Source organism: Athene noctua, chromosome 1 (assembly GCF_965140245.1).
Source record: "Athene noctua chromosome 1, bAthNoc1.hap1.1, whole genome shotgun sequence".
Lineage (NCBI taxonomy): Eukaryota > Metazoa > Chordata > Aves > Strigiformes > Strigidae > Athene > Athene noctua.
The window spans coordinates 76,776,943-76,790,023 of record NC_134037.1 but is presented as its reverse complement, the minus strand read 5'-3'; the positions used below and the strand labels follow the sequence as shown (position 1 = coordinate 76,790,023).

The 13,081-nt window shown below is 39.8% G+C and overlaps 1 protein-coding gene across 1 annotated transcript in view; it reads right to left on the bottom strand.

Moving 5' to 3' along the window:
* IGF2R (insulin like growth factor 2 receptor) overlaps positions 1–13,081 on the bottom strand; it is a 59,496-nt gene that overhangs the window by 30,895 nt on the left and 15,520 nt on the right. The window contains exons 5-18 of the mRNA XM_074896632.1: positions 12,619–12,748; positions 11,397–11,517; positions 8,615–8,729; positions 6,921–7,083; positions 6,592–6,772; positions 5,655–5,758; positions 5,119–5,283; positions 4,669–4,809; positions 4,174–4,320; positions 3,149–3,280; positions 2,590–2,737; positions 1,813–1,990; positions 1,138–1,253; positions 554–716 (exon numbers count right to left, since the gene is read on the bottom strand). Of these exons, the coding sequence (XP_074752733.1) occupies positions 554–716; positions 1,138–1,253; positions 1,813–1,990; positions 2,590–2,737; positions 3,149–3,280; positions 4,174–4,320; positions 4,669–4,809; positions 5,119–5,283; positions 5,655–5,758; positions 6,592–6,772; positions 6,921–7,083; positions 8,615–8,729; positions 11,397–11,517; positions 12,619–12,748 (2,004 nt within the window). The remainder of the gene's footprint in view (positions 1–553; positions 717–1,137; positions 1,254–1,812; positions 1,991–2,589; positions 2,738–3,148; positions 3,281–4,173; positions 4,321–4,668; positions 4,810–5,118; positions 5,284–5,654; positions 5,759–6,591; positions 6,773–6,920; positions 7,084–8,614; positions 8,730–11,396; positions 11,518–12,618; positions 12,749–13,081) is intronic.

The following is a 13,081-nucleotide window of genomic DNA, read 5'->3' as shown; positions in this document are numbered from 1 at the left end:
CATCCAGCCTGTCAGCACAGTCCCATAATAAATTGATAACCTTCAGGGAAATATAGAAGTAGTAGAAGCCCATAACCACCACATCCTTTTTTTTTTTTTTTTGTCTTCACAACTTCTGCCTAATCTACTCCTCTAAGCCAAAGAAAGCTCAGAGTGGGGTGACAAAGAATCTTTAAAAACATTTCTTCCACCATTCAGTCTAAAGCAAAACAGGATATCCAGGAGAACAGCCTGTTCTTAAAGCAATGCTAACAGTTTGAGACCACAGCAGTTTACACAGAAGAGATGCAGTTTGTCTGCCTCTGCAACACAGAATAAAAGAATTGTGCATGTCAAACATGACACTGGTACACCTGTATAAATTAAAGCTTTGGTCTTTAAAGAGGTAGACAGGAGGTCTACCACTCTGCAGTGATTATGCCAACATTATGGACACACAGAACACTACTGTATTTTGCACAAAAAAGCCAGAATTCACGTGCCTATCTTGCATATCCCTTAATCTCTCTCACTCAGCAAACCAGATCTGAGTTGGGGTGGAAAGGATACTCACATGATCACGTTGATACTCCATCTGACAGACAGACGCTCGCCGGTCACATCCTGGGACAGCAATCAGTGGTCGACAGACGTTTATGTAGTACTTCTTGCGCTCATTTGGTCTTGAATTATCCATGGCATACCAGTTTTCACCTCTCCTCTCAGATTTTGCTAAACTGAGCAGGAAGAGAAAGTTCTATGCTAAGAACACACATTCTTCATAGGTTCATTCTCTCTAGCTTTCTCTGTCAGTCTCAAGAAACACAGCAACCATAAGGCATTTCAGAGCAACTTTTTCCCCCTCATTTTTAAGTGTTACAATTAAAAAGAATACCCCTAGGAAGTAGAGCATAGTTGAAAACGTAATGAGTTTTTATTAAACAAAACCATCCCAAAAAGTCAACTTGCATCTTAGGAGGCAAGTCAATGTACTATTATAGATGGAAATATTGTCTTCATTTCAAGATACTTGCAGTTAAGATTGTCACAACAGATGTTTCTATTGCTGTCTACACAGGAAACCAACTTTATCCAGTGCTATCAGTCAGAACACAACATAACTTGGCTATTCTAGTTTAGTATTTGTTACTTTCCTACCTTGACAAGTCATACTGGACCATGGCATTGGGATCAGTCACAACACATTCCAGTGGCATTTCAGGACAAGCATATTCAGTGTACCACCTGAAGTTGTAGGTATAGCTATCTTCTATCTAAAAACCAGCAGAACAGATCAGTGAGGCCTTCCACACAGAATACTCTGTGACCCACAGCTACTCCTTTATATGTTAAGATTGTTATTTCCCCTTGGTTTTGGGATATACCTTCTCAGATTGATTTGTGTAGGTCTGTTTTGTTGTAGATCTTGTTGTTTGCTGTGTCACCAAAAGCACTTTTCAGAAATAACAGAACCAGAGCAACTAGAGCAAAGTAACTGCGTCTGCTGTGTTACAGGACACACAGTCCTACCACTTGTTACTTCTCAGTCAGTTTGGTTTTTTGCAGCTAGAAATACAAGATAAACAAATCTACTAGTAATTACATGGCCCAGAGACTGAAGTGAAGTAAGAACCTGGAGCCGGGTGAACATCTTATTGTTCAGCGGTCAAGACAAGCTCTATAGCTGCAACAAGAGGTAGGTATACCAAAAGAAATAACTATTTCTTAGTCTGCTTTATAGATACTGGATATTTCCATTCACTAATCTGTGCTTGCACAAGCCTCAGGATTTTGGGATGGAGATCCTTCCCTTCTTCATGTAGAACTTCTTACCTGATATTCAGGCTGACCTCTTCCAGCCTGACGGTCACACAGGAATGTTATAAGGGTAGATCGCTGTGTTTTCTCCTCATCATTGTATGCAGTACCATTTTTGTAGGTCAACTGAATCAGGCCATCGTAATATGACAGTTTGGAACTGGGCAGCCCAAGACTCCAGAAATGATCCTTACTAGAAAAGAAAGTGGGCTTTGAGACGGAACAGAATGCAAAATTAACTCTCTCTTTAAATCTTACAAGTAGTTAGCACACAGGTAAGCTTATAAAAAATAACAGCAGTTACGCAGTGATGATCAGAGTAGCAGTACACAGTGGGATTGTGCCTGTGCAGCACTTCTAGCAACAGAAATATCATGCAGAGCCAAGCTCTGGGCTCCACTACTGCATAAAGCAGTCGCTACTCATCCTGAACGCAGCAGTTGCTTTAGGCCAGCTCTGGAATCCAGCTGACCCTGAATCGTGCATTGGCTTAATAAAACTGCAGCAGTTAACCTACAACTTGCAGTCCCTATGGGAAACATAAGGGGGAGCAATGTACACACTCATTCAATCTCAAAAGCTAGCTGTAAACAAGACTACATGTGTGTGCACTTTGATTGATACAGCTGGCAGCATAATTACTGCACTACCAAATAATATTTTACATACAAATTACTTGAATCTATTACAGGCAGCACAGTAATTATTTTACATGTAAATTGTTCATTACACACAGACAACACATCACACAACAAAAGATCTATTAAAGACAACAAAACTAAAGTTACTCACCTTTGTGTTACTTGGCATGCTGCTGATTTTGTATGACACAACTCATCAGGCACACTACCACAGACGTTTATGTAAAACACATATTCAGTAGTATTAACTATATAGTGCCCGTTTTTCTTGGCCAGAGGTGATAAATCAAAAGAGAAGCCTAATTGGGAATGAATAAACTTTATCAGTCTGATATTTTTCCCTGTCATCTCTCACAGATTTTGATGCTACCAGTCACACAGCTAGTTCACCTCCCCTCGAAGAAGACCCCTTCCATATAGTTATTGTTCCAAAACCAATTTGGACATACTAAAAGCATGTTTTCTTATACAGAGAGATTTACTACAGTAAAATACACATTACACCTATTTTCCTACACACACACACACTCTAAGGGAATATTAAGCTCATGTTGTTCTGATCTTCCATATGCATATGCTTAAAACTGCTGTGGTTTAATGTTGTGGGTGCTTAGACTTAGGCTGAACTCACTTTGTTCTTGTGCATCAAAAAGTGTTGTGACAAGTTCTATTCCTTACAACCTTTCAGATTGCTGAATGTAAATACATACCTGCCTGAGGGTCAGAGACTTGACAGTTATCTCCTTCAGTTTTAGACAGGACACACGCAGCAGCAGTATACCAATCAAATGCATAGGAACATATACCCTCAGACATCAAGATTGGAGCACTTTCTAGATCACCTGGTATCACAAGAGCAATGCGTTACACATACAGACAGTCAGGCTGCCAAAAGGAACTAGGAACACTAACTCGTCCCCAACAGCAGACCAAGATTAACTGTTAAAGTACTGCTTCTCTGAAAATGAGGACTAAATAGAACCAAGCATTCCTTGCTCAAATTCTCTGCATCCTCCTCCCCAGAATAAGAGTTCAGCCCAGAAATGAAGATGCACTGCTCGGTCTGTTCCTGTGTATCATACTATCACACACTTTGCATGTTTGCTTTGATACACAAACCTGGTGTTTTAAGCAACAGCGTTATTAGGAAGTAGTGCATAACTTGATCCTAACAGCCAGCACACTTGGAGGATTCAGCTTCCTCAGGCTAAGGCAGAAGAATGCAGTTTTTCTGTTTCCCTGGGAGATGGTTAAACTAGCGGACTATTATATGGAGATAAACAACATTAACAAGTTCTGCAAGTGTTTCTGCTTTTTATTAACTGCAAGCAATTTAACCTTCTCTTCCAATAAGTATGTTTTGTGTCTAAAGTATCTGATCTTAGTTTAAAGCCAGTCTTTCCCATCAAGACAATCTAGGGAAAGTATTTATATAGCTTCCAGGTATTTGTGGAGCTTTAAACACTTAAAACGTACTTTCAGTACATTTGGGAGAATCTTAGTTCAAGAGACTTGCTCGAGGGTCTTTAAGCAGTACTTGTATAAAAGGTCAGAGCTAAATACCTGCAATTACATTGTTATCATCCTAGTAAACAAACAACAATGCTTCAGCTTTTGCATAGAAGGCAATAAAAGATGACACATGCTAATACTTATTGATAGTACTCGTGTCTGGGCGTATTAAATGACCTCTTGTTTTTAACTGAATCAGAGAACAGGGTGTAGATATTCTCACCTGGTCTGCACACTAGAGTGATGACAGTTTTGATTTTTTTATTAACACCACAGCTGTCTCCATTTGAATAGGTAAGTTGAATATTTTCTCCAACCTTTTTAGGAGAAGATACAAATGTTCCAAGATTCCTACTGTTGTTTTGTTTATCTGTAAAGACAGTAAATATATCACTTCTTTCCAGGGAAACAAAAGTTTACACTATTAAGATAATATTAATTAGCTAAATGGAAAGTCTTAAGAAAGCATATCATTAGGAGTTCGCTTTTATCTCAATAAAACCATGCTACAAAGCCTGGAGTTTAGTTAGAAAAGGCTACTTGCATCATTTCTTCTAGGATCCTTGAGAGCACAAGAGAGAAATGTGCTCTTAATTTTCGTTTCCTCAAATAATGGAAGGCACTCAGGGCAGCCAACTCCATTTGTAGGGGAAGTTCCAAACCTTCACAGCCTTAAAAAAAACCAAAACCAAAAACAAACCCAAGCAGACAGACTTACCTACAGAGCAAATAGCAGCATCATCTGGGCAGCTGGCAGCTCCTCCTCTCTTCCAGACTTTATGGCAGACATTGATGTAATAATGCTTCCTCCCGACCTCCGAAAAGCTACTGTCCACAGCTTCCCAGTTCTCAGCTAACTCTGAAATATAGGAGGTTGTTAACAAGTCATCTGGCCTAATTGGTCTAGCCTCTCCATGCCAAAATGCCTGTTATCACAAAAGAGGATCCACGTTTAAAACCACTTAAGACCACAGCAACCAAGGCAGTCAGGGATACAACTACTTTCCTACAGCACTCACTCCTTTTGGAATGAGGGAAATGAACACCAGTACCCAAGAAATTCAATCAGAAAAGCAAAAGCTGATTAATGTTCAGCTAAAGAACTGCACTAGAGATGGCATGTAAACTCAGGACAAAAGTAACCCAAAGCTACTTTCCACTGCCATACCTGAACTGCGCATCAGAGGTGACAAGTCATAGTGTTTTCTCTTATCAGTAACTCTGCAAAGGAGATCTTCTTTCTCTTTAACACATGCATATTTTGTATCCCAAGTGAAAAAATAGGTGCAGTCCACTTCACCGGTAAAAACTGGAGTTCCTCTACCATCATTACCTTAACATTAAAGATGGATAAATAGAGGTTAGGTTTCCAATGGGGGAAGGAGAGAAAAGGAGACTTGAGGACTAGCAACAAGCAAGAAAAACAAAAAACTTTTTGCCGCACAGGACTTGCATTTGTGGTTTGCTGAGTTTTTTTAACTGCTCACTATGAAACAAAGCTCTTTTACACCTCAGTGTTCTTGAACATCAATGTAAATTTAGAATAGCAGGGTTACTACACAGCACAAAATCCTGCCAGCCATAGAAATTAGTGCTTACTCTAGTAATATTTATTCCTTGTGTTAGCTGTGGCTCAAAGCATGCATTCCTTTGAACATAAGGTCTACTAGTAAGCACACAGTCATCACAGCTTGTTAAACTCACCTGCTGTTTCATTGCACTCAAAGTTTATGACAGTCATTCTCTGAAAGCCGGAACTACACGCATCCCCATTCGGATAAATTAAAGTGAGATCCCCATCAGAGTATCTGAGTAAAAAGTCAATTTTAGATACAAACATGGGATCAGACACACTCACACAGTGTTCTTCACGTAACTGAAACCACACTCGTTTGTCTCACTCAAAGCGAAAACAAATACTTATTCAACATTAACACTGACACTTCTACTGCAATAAAGGCTTGCATCCACTGATTTTTCTGGTTACTTTTATTGAATTTGTATAAAGAATGATCTAAATCTATTCTAGCTGTGGTGGAATATCTGTTACCATTTGTTTATTGCATGGCTATTTTTGCAGGTGGAGGAAGTCATGCTTCCTGGAAGATCACTCCAATGTGTTTACAGTCAGAATGGAAGATCATATCTAGATGAATAATCTCTGCTTTGCCATCTCATGCAAGCTATTGACCCTATATGCCACTTCGGAATCCTGAAGTTATAAAAAAAACCCAAAAAACCCACAAAAACCACCCAGAAGATCCTGGCCCTCAGTAGTCTTGGATAGGATTCATACATGCTCTTACAAAGGAAGCAGAAATGCCCTCTTCTTGAGAACAGCTTCTAAAACATCCAATCCTGATGCCACTTTATATGCAAAACTCAAGGAGGGCAAAAGGCAGCGCAGCACATTCTGCAGTTACAACACCAAAGCCAGTGAAAGTTTCTTCCTCGTCTAGCCAATGGCCTCTACCAACTATATCTGCTCCTTTGTTTGCTAATGCTATCCTGGTATACTACAAAAATATGAGAAAATTACTTGTAGTTTTTATCAAATATTGCTTATATTACAAATAAGGGCATCAAACTAGGAAACAAAGCTCAATCAGAAAGTGACCAGGGTTAAAGAGCCTTTACATACCTTAAGGTTTGATTCTCAAATCTTCCTGCTACTTTTTGCTGGTTATTCGAAGATTTTACTTGGCAAGATGAAGTATATCCCATGTCATCCTTGCAGTTACCTGCAGTGGTTTTCCCACATATATTCAAGTAATAGTAATACTCCTCTTTGTCATCTTTGGCTAAATATGGCGTGACATAGTCTGAATAACAAAAAGAGAAGTTCTCTAACACACAGTAGAACAGATGTAAAAACCCAATTACCTACAGGATACATTTTTCCCGTCTCCAAACATGAAAACAGAAAACTGGCTAATAACGCCACACAGAGAAGGAAAATAGTGAGCTTACCTGGACTTTGAATAAGTGGTCTTAAATCAATGGAGATATCATGTTGCTCATTAGTCAGAAGACAGTTCTTGCTCTCCAGGTAATCCCTGTGACAGGCATACTCAGTAACCCACTCAATTTCATACCGGCAATTTGTTTTTGCTGTGAGTTTGGGACCTGCACTCTGATACAGAAATTAACAGAATTTAAACTACAAGTAGAGATTTATTTGAAATATATCTTTAAAGCAACAGTATCACATCCCTTTAGGGTCCATAATGACTAATGTCACCTGTAAATTGCTTGAAGTGCAAACAGGGCCTCTGGCCTCTCAGAAATATGTACTGAGAATAAAAACAACATGTCTTATTAATGATGTGGCAAACCATTAGAAGTCTAACCAGAAGTATCAGGCATTAGCAGAAAGACAGCTGAAGTAACAGTACTTTAAAAAGCACTTTTCCTTGACATGCTGGCAAAAGCAGGAGTATGTAAGCCCAAATTGCTAAGCACATCTTGGATTGTGCTCGCTTCAGAGTCCTCAAAGAGGTGAGCAGAGATCAAGTGTTCTCTGAAAGCAAAGCAGCCTCTTAAACACTGGTGTTTTAGCAACTTTCATTCCCTCAGCCCAAATCAGGACTGAAAAACATCTGAGAATTCTTTAGCCAACACTTCCATTAGATGTTATTTTTGTAACGAAATACTTCTGCACCTCAGAGAAGGGGTAGCATTGGTTTTCCTCACCCAGAGTGAAACATTTTGAAATTCACTTTGTTCCATGAATCTATATTTGTGCCATCCACTAAAACAAGCAGATACACGGGTAAGTATCAGGTAAGTTACAGGCACAAATAACATTAGTAATACTACTCATACCACAAGTTTGCATAGCTGCAGTGAGGTATTACAAAATGACAGCAGAGAAAGGTCTATCGTTTGTTTCTGCAATGATGAGGGTGAAGTACGGTACCTATCTAGGTGAGATGAGAGACAAAACATTAAACCAAAAAGTAGCTAGACAAGAGTTCCTCCTTCACTAACCTGGCAACCAAAAGCATCACAACATGAAATGGCAGAGCATTAGCAATAGCCACTCTAGCCCAATTCAAAGAGTGTGGGCTGCTGAGATCACCCAGCATTACATCAAAGTAATCATCATACTTCACTGAAGCTAGGCTAAAACTACGTCCTGCAAAAAATGAGTTGCTGCTTAACACGGAAGATTTTACTTTAAGTCAAAAGGAGTTCAGGAGCCTGCTTAGTAAGTGACACTCTTTTGCCATGCAAGGACACTTGCTAGCTTTTTTCCCCTGAATAAGGCCAGATTAATAAAGAAACAAGTTACAGACAACAGCTATAAACATGCCCAGCTTGACTGATGATGGAAGAGCACTCATTAGCAAGCACAGCTCTGTGCCAAGGATTAACAGGATACTAACTCTGTCTTATTCTCAAAGGAAAGCTTTGAGCCCAGAAAAAGACAACCAAATTTATCAAGACAAGAAAGAACACACCCCTGGGGAAATCCTATTCAAGTTCTTGTTTATTACTCAATTTCTAGAAGACTTTTTGAAGAGTATATTTAGAATCTTACACTCTTCACAAGCTGCAAACCAGGTGAATTTCTGTTCTCTTCAGTCCTGAATAAAAATGAAAGATAATGCAACAAAAGTTAAAGACCAACCATTTAACACAAACTGAAACAGCAAAGTTACCTCTTCTCCCCTCTTCGATGGGCAAACAAAAGTGATTGTCACTGCTGGGTTATGGTCTAGGCAGAAGTCTGGCTTTTCTTCATCACTATATATTCTCTCATAACTCAATACCAGCCTAGAAAATGGAAAACCAAAACTACAATTAAAACACTGTACAGAAGAAGGATATTCTTGAAAGAACATCTACCCTTTGCTAGGTATCCAGGCAGAATATACCAAAGTAGCCCTCCTCCTGAAAGCAACTTTTATGGAGGTTGTTATTCCTTTAATCCTACAGTTAACCAAAATAGAAACAGTCACAGCAAAATTACTTAATACAGCATCTCTTGCACCCCAGTTAAGACTATGTCAAATGCCTCATAACCCCTATTGTAGTGAGAACTTGGCTGAGTCACAAGAAAACTCTCAGCTTTGCTCTCAAACTGCTGGAGAACAGATGGGATAAGCAGTCTTGCAACCATGAAAAATAATCACAGGATCATCTAGGTTGGAAAAGACCTTGAAGATCATCTTGTCCAACCATTAACCTAACACTGACCATTCTCAACTACACCACATCCCTATGACAACCCAACTCTTAAACCCCTCCAGGGATGGGGACTCCACCACTGCCCTGGGCAGCCCATTCCAAAGCCTAACAACCCCTTCTGGAAAGAAATACTATTTAATATTCAGTCTAAACCTTCCCTGGTGCAACTTGAGGCCATTCCCTCTTGTCCTATCGCTTGTTACTTAGTTAAAGAGACTCATCCCCAGCTCTCTGCAACCTCCTTTCAGGTAGTTGTAGAGGGTAATTTTTTTTTTTTTAATTTTCATTGTAAGGATATTATCAGAATAAATTCTTTAAACACTTAAACATCGATTTGGTGTACGTGGATCACTTATCTATACAATATTATGTAATACAGAGTAGCTCTGGTCGCATTCTGGCAATAGGTCCCTCACGTCAATGTTCCTAATGCTCACATGCTAAGAGCTCACATATAATTAATGTGTTCCTTGTTTTCCTCAGCAGAAGTCTATGCACTGTCTTACAGTTATCTTTATACTCCCTCTACTTCATCTTTTGATCTTCCTTTGCTAACTCAATTTTCTAGTGCTCTTGCTTTGCTCAGAAATACCTGTATTGTGTTTTCACAGGTTTTTAGAAGGGAGTTGGAGCCAGGTCTTAAGCAGGAGGGTAAATGAGCACCAGCAGCAGATGAAGGTGAGTATCATCTATGGATTTACATCGCCACGCAGCCTGCCCCCAGCAGTGATCCCAACTGCACCAGAAATCCTGCCACTCTGACCGAGAAACCGAAATCCAATCACCACTCATGTTTTACCACATTCCTATACTTCACCACCTCTGTATGTATAATCTCTTTCCCTTCTGCCCCCAGAATTAGAGCAAGATGACAGCAGGAAGGCAGCTGGGACAGATCAGACAAGGCAGGAGTAGGACAATGTAACATAGTAATTATCTGACAGGGAGAGACAAATTGCAAGATGACTTGGATGAGAGAACAGTGAGACCAACACAACTTCCCAGCTAAGCATTACTGTTCTATACAGTCTAACAGGCAGAAGACAACAGCTCACAGAGGGGTGACAGTCTGGCTTCAGGATAGCCACACCTCTAACTGGCCTCTCTATACCTTAGGACACAGATATACAATCATTCCCTTCTCAGGCCACCCCAGTCTGACTGAACACATGCAATGAATTTTCCTCAAGAAATGAAGTGATCTTCAGTCCTAGCAGGGATAAGAAAGCTTTCTTGCCAAGCACTTTTATAGGATGCTAGTTGCACTTTAATATGAGAATGAGCTTGTACCTTCTCAGATATAAGTTTCTGCCTTGGTATATAACACTTCAGACACTTGTTTCACAGTGCGAAAGATGCCCTGCAACAAGGGACTAACAACTTCATTTGTGAACTAAAAGAAAACCCTCAACTTTATCACTGATAGTCCAGAACCTTTGACCTTCCTGTCATTAACCTGATTCATTCTGCCTGTTTTCTTCATCTTGCATCTGACATAAAAAGAGTACTGCAGAAGTCAACAGGGTACTATTGACCCTACAGACAAGGTAAGCAGGCTCAGAGGACCTGAAGCTCAGAAAGATCAGCATGTTAAGTAAGTTCCCTGAACCACACTGGGTTGTCTGGGTAGTTTTTTTGGTGTTTTTTTGTTTGGTGTTCTTCTTTTAAGCGACACTTCCAGCACAAAAGGCAGCAAACAGAAGAGAAGCGTCATCAAAGAAACTGTCTCCTAGCCATAGTTCTGCCACCACCAGGAAGAGTAAGGCTTGTATTACTTACCTATTTCTTCTATTAAGAACTCATTAATGCAAAAACACAGAAGGGCAACATCTGACCCTATTCTCAACTTCTAAAGTACTCATGGGAATTACCGTGAGTCAAATACAGTGCGTAAACCCAGAGAGCCAAGTGCATTTACCCTGTGGGCCTTCAGATAATAGGCAGATGGGGTCAAAACTCACTCTTCTGCTCCTGGGCAGACAGCAGCAATCATCCCTCACTTTGAGAGTTTTGCAATTCTGTAAAAAGGAGTCTCTCGCAATGAACACAAAAATTTGATCTGTTATGGCAGTACAATAGGATGCCTAAAAGACTCTGCCCTGCCAGTATGGGAAGAAATTTTTCTGTCAGTGCTTCAAAATTGAAGTGATATTAATGTTAAGTTTTAGAAGACTCATCTATTACCAAGATGGCTTTTTCCAGCCCATATGACTGAGAAACATTCACAGAAGCATCACCACAAAAATTATGTACCTGTCTTTGTCATGAAGTTTCAGCTGTTCCTGTGGATGGCCAACATCATATGCCTGACCTTCATGTAACAAGCAAGCAGCACTGCCAGCAGGGCAGTTTGCAGTCTCTCCACTTGTCCTTCCTGTTATAGAATACAGAGAGTAGAATATAAGACTCAGTTTCTAAGCTGGGCTCTACCTGAAGTATCTTGCCATTTTATGTGTGGGCTTACTTACCATTCATTGCTTTACCCTTTCCTAAAGATATCTTTAAAACAGTTCAATTAAAATGTGAAACTGACATGACAAAACCTGAAGTGCTTGTGATAGCTTATGCTGCTCTGGTTTGGGACTACGAACTCATCCTTCTTACCAAAGTAGCTGCAGCTAGTTACCAGTTGCTAGTACAGATGTTGGACGTGTAGGGCTTTGAGGACTTCTAGAGGCATGCTAAGTATTTTTTTTTGCCACCATTTCCAAAATGATACCACGTAATGGGTAACCCCTTCTCACAGGGAAGGCTTTTTCCCCCTTCTTTGTTTCTTATGAACTATCTTATGCAAAGTTGTCAGCAAAAAGTTTCAGACTAGTGGGATTTTTAAAAGAATAGACCTGTCACTAAAACTAGAAATATTAAACCCTTAACAGGGACGCAAAATAAAATGTTTAACTGCAGAGTGAAAAACACAATGGGAATATACAGCTAAACTAGCCTTTTCAGCGAGTTTCAGATGAGTGATTTTGCTGGTTTCATTCCTTACATATATAGCTCCCAACTGACATGAAAGTCCTAGCTATGCACCATTACTTACCCAAGCACCTGAACACCATTTCAGATGCATCTCAGGACATTCACTTGGAACTAAGCAACAGCCTGAACTGGAGCCCAAAGTCATAAATTTAGAGCACATGAAGTGCTATGAAGTATCTCGGTCCTATCTGGTAGCAAATAAAAGCAGCTATAAGACAAGCTGCGCTCTTCCACTAAGTCCAGTTTAAATCAACTTTTTTAACAGTACTTTCCCCATCCAGAAGTGGTGTATCACTGAACACTTCAATAGTTGGAGAATAAGACCTGGCTTCATAGAAAGCAGCCTTCAAATAATCAAAACTAGCTTGAAACAATACTGCAAGTCCTAAAATACTGATCTTTGATTATAAGACAACCTCAGCTGAGACACTGGAAAAGAACCACACTACTAGAAGTTTATACACCAACAGGTGACACAAGCAAGTGTTCACACCTAGGTCCCTGCAGATGTTTATGAACAAGGAATCATCATCAGAATCATCCACCAAGTAGTGTCCTGAAACTTGGATGAGAGGATTCAAGTCATGTTTCTTCAAATCTTCATCAAACACATAGCAAGGCACCTAGAACAACAAAAAGTTACATGCAATCCATGCTACACAAGTAGGGAGAAGTTATGAACAGGCATATATAAAGTCAAGTTAATATGTGGAAAAGGTTTTTACTTCTGGAAGCTCAAATACTTGAAGCTAGACTGAAAGCTAGACATGCTGACTAAAATGAAGCATCCAAAGGTAGACTGTTCTGTTCTAGCTCTTAGAAGAGTTTTGCTATAAACAACATCCAGATCACAAAGAAGGTTGAAGAGTTATTTAAAATTCTCAGCTCCACCAACTGCAACAGATGCTTTATATACCTATGAAAAAGTTTATGGAGGTTGTTGGGAGGCATTTGGG